Source organism: Neovison vison, chromosome 6 (assembly GCF_020171115.1).
Source record: "Neovison vison isolate M4711 chromosome 6, ASM_NN_V1, whole genome shotgun sequence".
Taxonomy (NCBI): domain Eukaryota; kingdom Metazoa; phylum Chordata; class Mammalia; order Carnivora; family Mustelidae; genus Neogale; species Neogale vison.
The window spans coordinates 156,111,241-156,124,916 of record NC_058096.1 but is presented as its reverse complement, the minus strand read 5'-3'; the positions used below and the strand labels follow the sequence as shown (position 1 = coordinate 156,124,916).

The following is a 13,676-nucleotide window of genomic DNA, read 5'->3' as shown; positions in this document are numbered from 1 at the left end:
CTGGGGAAAACTGGAGAAACTTCGAATATGAACTATATTGTTATTTATCATATGTTAAATTATATTACTGAATTAATGTTAAGTTTCCTGGGTGTGGTAATGATTTTGTGGTTATGTGGGAGGAGTCCTTCCTCTTTGAAGATATGTGCTGACACAATTAGGAGTTCAATATCAGGATGTCTGTAACTTATTTTTCAGTCCTGGGATCGAGTCCCTCATCAGACCCCCTGCTCAGCGAGAGTATGCTTATCCTTTTCTCTCTCCTTCTGCCTCTCCCACTGCTTGTGCTTGTTTTCTCTCTCTCTAAAATAAATAAATTAATTTATAAATTTATTAATGAATAAAATCTTTTTAAAAAGCTGAGAGAGAAAGTGAAAGAAAACTTTCTTTTTTTAAAAAATCCAATGTATTTATTTAATATATTCATCACAAGGGCTCAACCAGAGACTTAATTTAAAAAATAGAAACAAAACAAAAATGACACCACAGCTGAAGATACACAGTCCTAGATAAAAATGAAGAAAAAGACAGACTGTCTAAGGAGAAAATAAAAAGACAACACAAGGAGAGAGGCTGGACAGTCAGGAATCTTGGCTGGAGACCTGCTTTGAGTAGGTTTCTTGTAGATACTTCTTAAAGGCTGTGGGGTTTTTCCAGAGCTCGGCAGCGTGTGTGTTCAAAGGACTACCAATGTTTGGTTCTCCTAGCAGGCTCTGGATGGACAGCAGGATGGTCCTGATATCATACAGGGCTGACCACTTGTCCTTCAGGATGTCCAGGCAGATGTTCCCCTGGGTGTCCACGTTGGGGTGGTAGCAGGGTGTGAGGAATTTCACCATGGGCGCATTGTAGGGGTAGCCACTGGGGAACTCCAAGGAGAGCTTATACCGCAGGTCTTCATACACTGTGCCAGCTGCTCCATGGATGGTCCCCACCCATTTGAAAAGGTTGTCTGATTCAGGGAAGGCAGAAATTCCTTTGTCACCGGACATCATGAGGGTCATCAGCTCCTGCTGTAGCCTCTTGCCCACGGGTCCACGGGCGGCGCCCCTGCTGGGCTCAGCTCCTTTGCAGGCGGCGGCGACGCTGGTGGCAGCTGGGTCGCGGTTCTGGGAGGCCATCCGGGCGGCGCGAGGAGGGAGACAGGAACTCGGAGAGCACGACTGCAACTGCCGAAAGAAAACTTTCTTAATTCTTAATTCTTAATCTGGTTAAATATCCAGAAGTCAGTTTTCAGGCTTAAAGTGGTTCATTGAATTTTCTCAGAATGTAAAGTTGAAAAAATTTGAAGGGACAGTTCTCAGGCTTTGGGGGCTGCCCTGCGGTTGGATAACAATCAGGCCAGGGGCTGTGGAGGCTGCAGACATCCTTGGCACGGTTACCTAGCTCAATGCCTCTGGGTGATGTACACACACACACACACACACACACACACACACACAAGATAATTCCTTTTATGCTGGGATGCTGGCATTTCCCTGAATAGCACGATGCTACCCTTTAGGGTGTGCATAATTTCCAGACTACCCCGCCCTGGCCAGATTCCTTGAATTGGAAGGACAAGGGAGGCAATCACCTCATCCTGCAGAGTGCTTCATGGCACGTCTCCTGTCCCATCAGGCACAGAGATGCCCCTGCTGGAGTAGCTTCTCTCTTTGTCCTCACTTCCTAGGGTCTTGGGTTCATTTCCAGATAAGCCATGGCTTCTTCTGTCCATTTTAAGGAAGACACTATTTAGATTTTGCACATAGCTGTGAAAGCAAAAACAGGATATCTAATGCTGGGGATTGAAGAATAGTTTGCAACTCACACCCCAAAGGAGAAATGTGGGCTTCTTCAGCTTCCCCCTGACAATGGAGATGAATGTCATCACACTGGTGACCAATGGGCCATGGGCAATAAAATAGATCTGCATCATGCTGGGAGAAGAGTGAGAGCATGAAAGCCTCCCAGCTTCCCTCCCTCTGGTGAAGGCTGGGTGCTGGGGGGCCGGGCTTCCCTGAGGGAAATCAGCCAGCAGAGAGAGACGAGGGAGCACATCCTACAAGTAGGAAGTGTGGCCACAGCTCTGGAGGCAGTCTACAGCTTGGACCATACATGCTAAGGGTCCCACACAGGCAGGAGGAGGCGTGTGGGTTAGTTGGTACAAGCCTTCCTCACACTAGGCCCTTCCCACAATTCCTCACCTGCTGCCTTCTGTGGCCCAGCTTTCTGGCTAGGGATTATGGCTGGAGGGCACATCTGGGAAGAGACTTTAAAGAGAGAGAGAGAAGGAAGAAGAGAAAGGGAAAAGAATAAAAAAAAAGGGTGGGGGCATTGAAGTCCAAGGATCAGGGAGAGTGGGGAGAAGGAAAGTGGGCCCAGAAGGATAGAAGTTGGGGACATTTCTGCAGACCTGACCCAGGTCCACTCTAAGTCCTCTGACCAGAACCAAACAAATGCGTATATTCTCATGATAGCAGTGGTGCGAGAAGGCACCAGCCGACCTTTCTCAGACCTCTGGCTGTGGGGGTGTTATGGACCACTGTGCTTCGAGGTGGCACCCAGCACTAGGACGTCCCTTCCCAGGAAACACGGGGCTCTTCTGGCAGTGACTTTGGCTCCATGACACACAGTGGCCTTGCCCCAACTATCCCTCTGTCCAGCAGGGGACACAGTTACCTGATGGTCTGAAAGCTGTCTAAGCTCCCCAGGCTTCCCAACTTCCTCGCAGGTCCCTGTGTATCTTATCCCCTCCCAGCCTGGCTCTGCCTCTCTGAGGACCTGAAGTAGCAGAAACCCTAACTCTAGGCACTAGTGTTAGGTTTATTTGCCATCTGGGAACACCAGGGCACATAGAGCTACAGTGAATTGCCTTGAGTTTTGCAGCCGGTATGAGGCCACACTGAGACTTGAACCCACCTGCGTACCCACCATCTACTCTCAGTTACCCTTTCACACAGGGGATGATAGAGTCTGAGGCAAGTTCAGAGGCGAACCCGCTGTCATGTAGCTACTGTGGCCCAGATGCCCCAGAGTATGTATTAATCCAGTGAATATCAGCCCTCAGCAGTCTGGAGCCTTGGGTTCACTTGGGTGGGGATGACATCTCCCTGTGCCTTCCTGGAGTCACAGGGGCAGCTCACAGGTGTTAGGGCCTAGGGTCAAGTCTATGCTCTTGGATGGCATCCCCCATGTTTCACCAGACACCAGCCATCCCCTGCCTGGCATCCATGTCTCCTGGGAATCTGTATGCAGGATACCTTGGAGATTCTGAGCAGCTGCGGGCTTGCTGGCTTCCATGTGCATCTGGGGAAACAGTCTTGCTCCTCAGAGGGTCTCTGGCAAGGTCCCAGGAAGGGCTGGGGCCAGATGCCTCCTGCTTCTCCTTCTCCTCCTTTTGCATCACCAGGCCCAAATACCTCTTCACAGAAGCAGGTACTCACCAGTCACCCCCCAAAAGACTGTATCCTGCTCACCAGGGAACAGCGCATGTCTGGATTCTGGGAGGACTTGGACGGCCCATTCTGTCCCAGCAGAGGTTCAGACTTGCATCTGCCTTGGTGTATGAAAGCCCTGCTCTTCTAAGAATCAGTGCTGGAAAGACCTGGAAGACAGGGAAGTAACAGTAGCTAGTATGCAAAATGATGACTTGGATATGGGGATAGCAATGCACATAAACAAGGAGAGAGAAGAAGACAGAAGGGAGGGTACATCTCCAAAGACGTCAAGCCCCCACCCGGAGCAGGTCCTTCAGATGGCAGTAGGCCCAAGGGATGTTTGCTTGGCTTGTCTGGACTTCGAGGGCTGCTGGGTGGGTTTGCCTGCATGTCAGCAGACCTTCTGAGCCCCCAGGATCACTGCTCTTTCATCCATTGCTGACCTTCTCAGGTGGCTCAAGGTTGGGTTTTTATGGGGCTGCTTTCTTCCTCTTCTGCAGACAGAAAATCCACACTTCCAAGTTATAAAGCCACTGCCACTGCCCTATACCAACTTGCCTTACTTTCTGGCCCATATGTGTGTGTGCATGTGCACGCATGACTAGGTGTGTGCGCATGCATGTGTGTTGTATCTGGGGCTCTCTCTCTGCCCCACTCGCTCCTGGCTGCACAGCCCCCAGGACAGGAAGAGTGCTGGTGGGTCTTTTAAAGAGCTGACACAGAGAAAATTTTGCCCCACAAAGATGAGCCTTGTGTCCTCTCTCAGGCGGTGGCCTCCGACTGCAGTGGCCTGAGAAGGAGTGGCTGTGAGGTCTGGACTGGGCTGTAGGAAGCTAGAGCAGGAGATTGTGTTTTGCAGGAGGTCAGTGGGCAGTGCTGGGGAAGGGGAGGCCAGCCTCATGGGCCCCAGAGGTAGTGCATCTGGCAGATGAGGGAGCTGTGAGTGACAGCAGGGAGGGGCTGTTTGGCAGAGTCCAGGGGTATGGGACAGTGGTGAGCAGGCCACTCTCAGGGCTGGCTGTGGAGGGGGAGAGGGGCAGGACCCAAGGGGCCCCTTCGGCCCCCTCTGTCTGGTGACTCTGTGGTTCCTCCTCCTCCTGTGCTGTGAGACCACACTTAGCACACCAGCCTCTTCCTCATCAGGCTGAAAATTTTCCCATCTAGCTGGTTTCTAAGTCTGCCACCACAGTACCCATATTACCTAACACCTCTGCCTACCGCCTTCCTCCTCTGACCTTGGACAACCCCCTGAGGCTCTGCCACCCTGGGGTGGGGGCACACACTGTCCATCTTTTCTCTCATTCCCTTTCTCCAGATCCATGCCATTTGGAATGTGTGCCAGGCCCTATAGGGCACGAAAAGTCAGGGGATTTTCACCTAATATTTTCCTGGTTACCTTTCAAACACCTAAATTTCTCAGGCAATGGTAAAGAGGGAAGTTTCTGCTTTTCTTTCTGTCTAGAATCTAAGAAGATTCTTTGGGCAGGAGGAGGATGTTGGGAATGTATAGATATTGGTCCCAAAGAGCAAGGCACAGTTCTTGCCTCCTGGCAGAGGCCTGGACATGCTGCAGGGTCTTTAATCATCTGGAGGCCTGGGGGCAAAAGGGATCTGTGCCCTGCTTCCTGGTCAGAGGCCTGGAAAGGAGCAGACTCCTAAACCGGGAATGGATCTAGGCAGATAGGGCCATAACCAGCATAACCCGTGCTGGGTTGTGGTGCAGCACAGGGAATTCTGGGCCCACGGGTGGCATAGACAAGTGAAGACAGAAGGTGGATGGGAGGACCAAGGCAGACCAGAAGGGGAGCTGGTCTACTTGCATGGCTCAGTGGCTGGTGTGTAGAGGGGAAGGTGGCTGTCTGGTGGGCACGTGCATGGAGAGAAAGTATGAAGGCAAGGGCAGCTGCTGGGTAGGATTGCAAGCAGCTGCAAGCAGCAGAAAATCCAGCTCCTGGTGGTGTGGACAGCTTTATGACTTCCACACTGGGGCAGCCCAAGTGCACACAGCACTGTCAGTGTCATGCAGGCCACCGGCACCTCACCTCTTCCTTCTTTATCATCCTTTTACTCTGAAAAAAAAGGAGCAAGCTGTGGGTTTTGATTTAGGAAATAAATTTAGTTCACACAAATGATACACCCTTAAAAAATGAATTAGGATTATAGAAGTACATTCTTCTTTGGTTATATTTAAATATAGTTCACAAATATGAGCCAGCTAACTATAGCTACTTCTGTAACTTCAAGTTGCCTTCTACTCAGTCAAATGGCAACATTGTAGCAGTGGAAACTTAGTCACTATTTCCCCTCTTCACCACCCTCCCACCACCTGCCCAGCTTTATTGAGATATGATTTACATGTAACATTGTATACATTTAGGATGTACATCCTGGGGGTGCTTGGGTGGCTCAGTGGGTTAAGTGTCTGCCTTTGGCTCAGGTCATGATCTCAGGGTCTTGGGACTGAGTCCCTCATCAGGCTCCCTGTTCAGCTGGGAGTCTGCTTCTCTCTCCCTCTGGCACACCCCCCCTTTCTGCTCGCTCTCCCTCCCTTCTCTCTCTCTCTCAAATAAATAAAAAAGATCTTTATATTGGGGAAAAAAAGAATGTAGAACTAGATGATTTGACACACATAGATATTGCAAATTGATTACCACAGTACCCATCACCGTACTTATCTTGCTTTGTGTTTGGTGAGAAATGTTTAAGATCTCCTTTCTTGGAAAAGTCCAAGTATTGTTAACTGTGGTCACCATACTGCAATTAGATCCTCAGAACTTACTAGTTTTACAGCTAGAAGTTCATATTCTTTCACTAATGCCTCTCCATTCCCCCTGCCTCCAGCCCCTGACAATCCCCATTCCACTCTGTTTCTATGAATTTGGCTTTTTTAGACTTCACATATAAGCGAGATCATACAATATTGGTCTTTGTGTGTCTCATTAATTTTTTAAACGTGATGAACTCAAGTTTTGTTCACATCGTCTCAAGTGTCAGGATTTTCTTCTTTTTTATTGTTGAATAATATTCCATTGAATATATATATCACATCTTTTCTTATCCATTCACCCATCAATGGACACCTAGTTTGTTTCCATATCTTGGCTGTTGTGAGTAATGAAATGAATGTGAAGGTGCAGATATCTGTTTAAAATAATGATTTTATTTCCTTCAGATAAATAATCAGAAGTGGGATTGCTGGGTCATATGGTAGTTCTTTTTAAAATTTTTTTGTGGCTTGCTTCTTGGCCCTTTGGCTAAGATCAAGTGTAAAATTTTTTTTTTGGAAACTCCATACTGTTTTCCACAGTGGCTGCACCAGTCTCTTATCTTTTGATACTAGCTGTTCAAACAGGTGTGATTTGGCATCTTGTAATGGTTTTGATTTGCATTTCCTCAATGATGGGTGATGTTGAATAACCTTTCATGTATCTGTTGGTCATCTGTATGTCTTCTTTGGAAAAAAGTCTATTTGGGTCTTTTGTCCATTTTCCACTTGGATTATCACTATTTTTTAAAAAAGATTTTATTCATTTATTTGACAGATCACAAGTAGGCAGAGAAGCAGGCAGAGAGAGAGGAGGAAGCAGGATCCCTGCTGACTATCATCCTGGAATGATGCAGGGCTCGATTCCAGGACCCTGAGATTATGACCTGAGCCGAAGGCAGAGACTTTAACCCACTGAGCCACCCAGGCGCCCCTATTTTTTTTCTCAATTTATTTTACCCCTGTAAATCTTTACTACTTTATCAACATCTTGCACATTCTAAATAGCAGCTGCTGAATGTACCCAGCATATGTCAGTAAACAAAGAAGTCATGTATTTCCAAAGGTCAACTTGTGCTAACTACAGAGAAGAATAACACCTCTTGCATTTCCCCCTGCATATTCTGGTAAGCAAAACTGTGTTCATGAAAATACATGCAAAACTTCAGGTCCTGCCTGAGACCCGTGGTGGGTCCAAACCTGAATATGCAGCTCTAGGACTTTGGGATACCACCAAAGGTTCCTTGGGATACCTGTGGACACAAGGTCTCATACTACATATTCTCACCCCCACTCTGCTCTTATGGAGGGAAGAGAACTGAGATGGTCATGGGAAGGGTCCTAAACACTGGAATTAAGGCCAGTAGGGCTTGAGGTAAGAGCAGCTCAACTGTGCCATTTGGGGCAGCTGACAGAGGAAACAAGTTGTGAGTCTGTGTTAGTCCCTGCCTTGGGCTAGACACTGGCGCAGCTGCTTGCATAGTGATCTCTCATTTTCTCCTGTGAATATAGGCACCAACACTCCATTGTTCTGATGAGTTAAACACAGTCAGAGCAGGGATGCTTAACCTTCAAGTCCAGGCTCATTAGGAAGGATGAGTGTAGATCTTCAGGGAAAAGACTGTAGCAAGATGGCCCTGGGCTCTTTATGGTCTCACAGAAGGCTCTGTGGAGCAGAAGTGCTGGACCCAGAGGTGGTACATCTGTAATATTTGGAAAGAAGAGGGAGTCTGTGGGGCAGGCATTCCCTTAGGCCTGCGAGTGGACAAAGGTTATCAGGGTGAGTGGAATAGAATGTCCTGAGAGACTAAGGTTAATTACCTGGGTCCTTACATCTCCTAGGGTTGCTCTGACATTACATTTAGGGTCTCCACACAGTGCTTTTATTGTCCTCTGTGGCCAGTAAAGGTACAGATTTCAGATATGGTCTCAACTCTGCACTATTGCCATTGCACTATCCCTAGACTGGGCATTTTCAAATATCCCTCCTTCTGTAAGGTTCTGCTGCCATTTTACTGGTTCATGTCTCTTCAAGTAAAATACCTGGATGCCTTAAGGTGTGACAAACTGACTGTGATAAACACTCCAAAGAATGGGCATCAGCATCCCATGGCCATTATTCCCCAGACTGTGTATCTTCCTGTGCTTTGAGTAATGATGAATTAATGCAGTATGATTTCTGCTACTTCTGATTAACTGAGATCGTGACCATGATAGCCAGGTTGTAGCTAAAGAGTCATTTTCTTGACTCAGGTTTGAATAGCATCTGGCTAGCAGCCTCTGGGACAGCTCCTTGCAATATTTCACTAAAATGCTAATGAACACATAGGACAAACTGGAAATGTCAAGTAATGCCATGGATGAAGACTAAACACAACCTTGACAGAATAGGGGAGAAATCTGCATTGACTATAAGGCAGGGTCAATTGAAAAGAGAAACTACTGTGACTTTTGCCTTATGAAACAAAAAAATAGTGAATGACATCAGGTAACAACATTTGTAATATATATGAAAGACAAAAGACAATTCTGTTTCCACTGTAACAAGCTCTTAAAAATCAATTTTTATGGACAGAAAAGCAGGAGAATGAAACTGGACCACTTTCTTATACCACATACAAAAATAAACTCAAAATGGATGAAGGACCTAAATGTGAGACAGGAAGCCATCAAAATCCTAGACACAAACACAGGCAGCAATCTCTTTGACCTTGGCCACAGTAGCTTCTTGCTAGACTTCTCTCTGAAGGCAAGTGAAACAAAAGTAAAAATTAACTATTGAGACTTCATCAGGATAAAAACCTTCTGCACAGCAAAGGAAAATAATCAACAAAACTAAAAGGCAGTCTATGGGATGGGAGAAGATATTTGCAAATGACACATCAGATAAAGGGCTAGTATCCAAGATCTATAAAGAACTTATCAAACTCAACACTCAAAGAACAAATACTCCAACCAAGAAATGGGCAAAAGACATGAACAGACACTTTTGCAAAAAGACATCCAGATGGCCAACAGACACATGAAAAAATGCTCAATATCACTCAGCATCAGAGAACTACACATTAAAACCACAATAAGATATCACTTAGGTGGCTGCCTTCGGCTCAGGTCATGATCCCTGCGTCCTGGGATCAAGTCCCACATCGGGCTTCTTCTTTTTTTTTTTTTTTTCCAATTTATTTATTTTCAAAAAAACATTATTCATTATTTTTTCACCACACCCAGTGCTCCATGCAAGCCGTGCCCTCTATAATACCCACCACCTGGTACCCCAACCTCTCACCCCCCCGCCACTTCAAACCCCTCAGATTGTTTTTCAGAGTCCATAGTCCACATCGGGCTTCTTGCTCCACAGGGAGCCTGCTTCTCCCTCTGACTCTGCCTGCCACTCTGTCTGCCTGTGCTCGCTCTCACTCTCTCTCTCTCTCTGACACAATAAATAAATAAAACCTTAAAAAAATATATCACCTCACACCCATCAGAATGGCTAAAATGAACAACACAGGAAACAACAAATGTTGGCGAGGATGCAGAGAAAGGGGAACCCTCCTACACTGTTGGTGGGGATGCAAGTTGGTGCAGCCACTCTGGAAATCAATATGGAGGTTCCTCAAAAAGTTAAAAATAGAGCTATCCTACAACCCAGCAATTGCACTACTAAGTGTTTATCCAAATGATTCAAAAATAGTGATTCAAAGGGGCACATCCCCCAATGTTTATAGCAGCAATAGCCAAATATGGAAAGAGCCCAGTTGTCATTTGAAAGATGGTGGATAAAGATGATTTGGTGTATATATACAATGGAATATTATTCAGCAATCAAAAAAATGAAATCTTGTCATTTGCAATGACATGAATGGAACTAGAGGGTATTATGCTAAGTGACCTAAGTCATTCAGGGAAAGACAAACAACTATCTAATTTCCCCCATATGTGGACTTTAAGGAAACAAAACAGATGAATATAGGGAAATGGAAGGAAAAATAAAATAAGATAAAAACAGAGAGGGAGGTAAACCATAAGATATTCTTAATCATAGGAAACAAACTGTGGGTTGCTGGAGGGGAGGTGGTTGAAAGGATCTGGTAACTTGTTATGGGTGTTAAGGAAGACACATGAAGTAATGAGCACTGGGTGTTCTGTACAACTGATGAATCACAGAACTCTACCCCTGAAACTAATAATACATTGTATGTTAACTAAATTGAATTTAAATTAAAAAAAATAAATATCAATGTTAAAATGTCAAAAATACCAATAAGCATGTGCAAAAGCCACCAAGAGACAATTCACACAAAAACATAAATTAATTCCCTCAGTAAATGTTTGTTGAGTTCCTACTATGTGTCAGACACCATTTGAGGGACTGTGGATCTGGTCTTTCCATGCTAATGTGGAAGAGAAATCAGAAATAGGCAAATAATCTAATAATGTCAGGTAGAGATAAGGGTAAGAAAACAAATAAAGGTGGGGATAGAGATAGGGAGTGAGGATGGTGGGAAGGGGTTATGTTTTAGACAGGGAGATTTGTAAAGGCCTATCTGCAGAGGTGACACTGAAGCAGAGACTGAGTGAAGCTAGGTTGTGAGCCATGCACAGATCTGGTAAAAGATACTCCACGCAACTCCCAAGAAAAGAAGTTCCCAGAGAAAGGGACAAGTACAAATGGCCTGTGGTAGAGAAGAACTCAGCTTATTTTAGGAAGAGCTCAGGGGCCAGAGTGACTAAACAGAGATGGGAGGAAAGTTTTGGGATGTGAGACTAGAAATTCGGCTAGGGCTGGATCCCAGCAGAGGGTTGGGTTCATCCTAAGGGAGGAGGTAGCTTCTGGGTGACCCTGAGGAGAGAAGTGACATGATCTGAATGGAGCATGAAGACAGTGAAGGGACTATAGAGTGAGAGCAGAGAAAGGGGAGCCTGTGTAGTGTTCTAAGGGAGAGACAGAGATAAACTAGATAGCAGAGCAGTGCTGGACATACTTGAGAAGCCATCTGATATATGATTGATTTGGAAAAAAAATGCTGGCTGGAATATGGTGGAGTTTTGGAAATGGAAGAGGGCAAGAGGGGCATCCAGGAGAACTCTAAGGTTATTAACCAGAACAACTAGAAGAATGGACTTGTCATTTATGGAGACAGTGAAGACTGTAGTGTTCTGTGATAAGGGCCAGGAGATGCTTATTGTCTATCCAAGGGAAGTGGGTAAGGAATTGACTATAATGTCTGGACTTTAGAGAAGTTTGGGATGGAGAAAATTGTTTGGATGCTGTCAGTGCAGAGAGATGGTATTTACAGATTTGCAGCTGGCTGATCCCTCCAGGGGAGTGAGTGTAGATAGAAGTCGTCTGAGGATGTACCTCAAAGCCCTCTATGCTTAGAGGTCAGGGAGGAAGAAAGGAACCAGAGAATACTGGGAGGGTGGCCAATGATGGGGTCAGAGAAGCAGGAGGGAGAGTAGTATCTCCGGGGCCAAATGGAAAAGGTGCTTCAGGAAGGAGAGAGATAAACTTTGTCAAATTCTGCTTGTTGTGTGGGTAAGGTGGGCCTGATCGTGGACCCTCTGACCTAGCCACGTGGAAAGCATCTGTGACTTTGCTAAAGGTGTCTGGGGAAGTGTTGAGGAGCCAGAGCAAGAGAGAATGGGGGCCAAGGGACTAGAGATGCCTTTTGGATGTCTCCAGATGGAGAAGGGAGAGCAAGTATCACTGTTGGGGGTATGGAGTTCAGAGGAGGTTCTAAAAATGAGAGGCACTCTGGTCTGCTCATGTGCTAACTGGGAATTCTCCAGCAGAGAAGGGAGGAATGCAGGAATGCAATTCTTGGGGAGGTAAGATGGGGTGAATCTAGTGCATAACTGGAGGGTTTGGCTTTAGACAAGAGCGAAGAAAATCCTCCCACTGAACCTGGAGAGAAGGAAGAGCAAGTGGAAACAGCTGCAGGTAGGTAGATGTGATTTGGGAAGCCTGTAGAATTCTTTTCCAGTTCCTTCTATTTCTCAATGAAACAAGATGCCTTGAAATGGGCACTTATCCCTTATCAATAAAAGTGTAAATTAGCCATTTGGTATTGGGCTTCCCAGCTTGGCAGCTAGGCATCCTCTTGTCCCCAAACATGGCTACCTGGATACACCAGGGCTACCAAGTTGGCACAAATGGGAGTTCCCTGGCTCATTGGAGCATTGTACCTGTCAGCAGAAGCCCAAGATATAGGATGTACATAAGCCATTGTGGTTTGGATTTGTAATAAATTCACTTCCATATAAGGTATAAACAATTTGTGAAATACATCCTGAAGAGAATTTACTAGAGATTCAGATAAAGTTCCCTGTGCTTTGTTTTTTCCTTTCTTTCATTTTTGTAGGTAACAAGCTCCCCATGACACTGAGATGACTCTATCCAAGTGTATCCAAAATGATGGTGGATGCAACTAACTGTGCTAAATGAACATGATTCACTCTCTCTCTCATTCATTCATTCATTCATTCAGTCTGGAATAAATTTTCTCTTCTGTTGCCTTTTGCAGATTGTTTATGTTTTGTCCAGAAGTGAATTTGTTTACACACTCAAATTGCACAAGCACTCTCTCTGGGTGCCCTGTTCATCCCTACTTCTCCCTCCAAGATACTCCCCTCCCTCCCTCCCAGGGCAAATGTTGCCACTTCCTTTTCTTCCTTGATTTTATTGGAGGTTTTTTCCCCCTAAATTTTTACTGTGGTAAAATATGCATTAAATTTACTATCTTAATAATCTTTAAGCATATAGTTCATTTATATTAAATACATTCAATGTTGCACAACCATCTATTTCCAGAACTCTTTCATCCTGTAAAACTGAAATTCTAATCCTGTGATACAATAATCCCCTATACCCTCTTCCCCCAGATTTTTTTTATGACTCAGATGGCCTCTCCTGTGTCACCTTAACCCAAGCACTAAGCAGTATCTTAAAACAACTACTTCTGTGATGATATTATTCACTTTTAAAAAACCCCATCTCTTGGCGTGCCTGGGTGGCTCAGTCGTTAAGCATCTGCCTTTGACTTAGGTCATGATCCCAGGGTCCTGGGATCAAGCCCCGAGTCAGGCTTCCTGCTCAGCAGGGGTCCTGCTTCTCCCTCTCCCACTCCCCCTGCTTGTGTTCCCTCTCTCTTGCTGTGTCTCTCTCTGTCAAATAAATAAATAAAATCATAAAAAAAACCGTCTCTTTTTTCTTTTCTCTTTCTGAGATAGCAGTCTTACCAGAGACTCTGAGGAATGGAAGTCTTTTCTTTTTTTTCTCTCTCTCTGACTCTTGAAATCAGTATAAAATAACTGAAGCCTATAACGTCCAGATCCCAAAGCTTGGGAAGGTGGGGTGGTATGTGGGTGCTAGAGTCAGGGAGTGGGTTTCTTAGAGCATTAGTTGGTCAGTGTCATCATTCTGAAAAGCAATTTTGCAGTAGCTATCAAAAGCAACAGAGATGCTTCAGTCCACTGATCCAGTCATTCCTCCT

General features: G+C 45.5%; 1 protein-coding gene across 2 annotated transcripts; it reads right to left on the bottom strand.

The window, feature by feature from the left end:
- Positions 1-574: 574 nt before the first annotated feature.
- On the bottom strand, positions 575-1,166 carry LOC122909065 (ubiquitin-conjugating enzyme E2 C-like). Of its 2 annotated transcripts, XM_044252640.1 has the most exons (2): positions 969-1,166; positions 575-791 (listed from the first exon to the last, which is right to left on the bottom strand). In XM_044252640.1, the coding sequence occupies exons 1-2, from the start codon at positions 1,119-1,121 to the stop codon at positions 582-584; spliced, it is 363 nt and encodes a 120-aa protein (XP_044108575.1). In that variant the 5' UTR covers positions 1,122-1,166; the 3' UTR covers positions 575-581. The 2 variants fall into 2 exon arrangements, with proteins under 2 accessions (XP_044108575.1, XP_044108574.1); XM_044252639.1 differs by having other exon boundaries at positions 575-1,166.
- Positions 1,167-13,676: the final 12,510 nt, after the last annotated feature.

What these genes read in the sequence shown, in the direction of transcription:
- LOC122909065 (XM_044252639.1), bottom strand. Translation starts at nt 1,121, where the DNA reads ATGGCCTCCCAGAACCGCGACCCAGCTGCCACCAGCGTCGCCGCCGCC.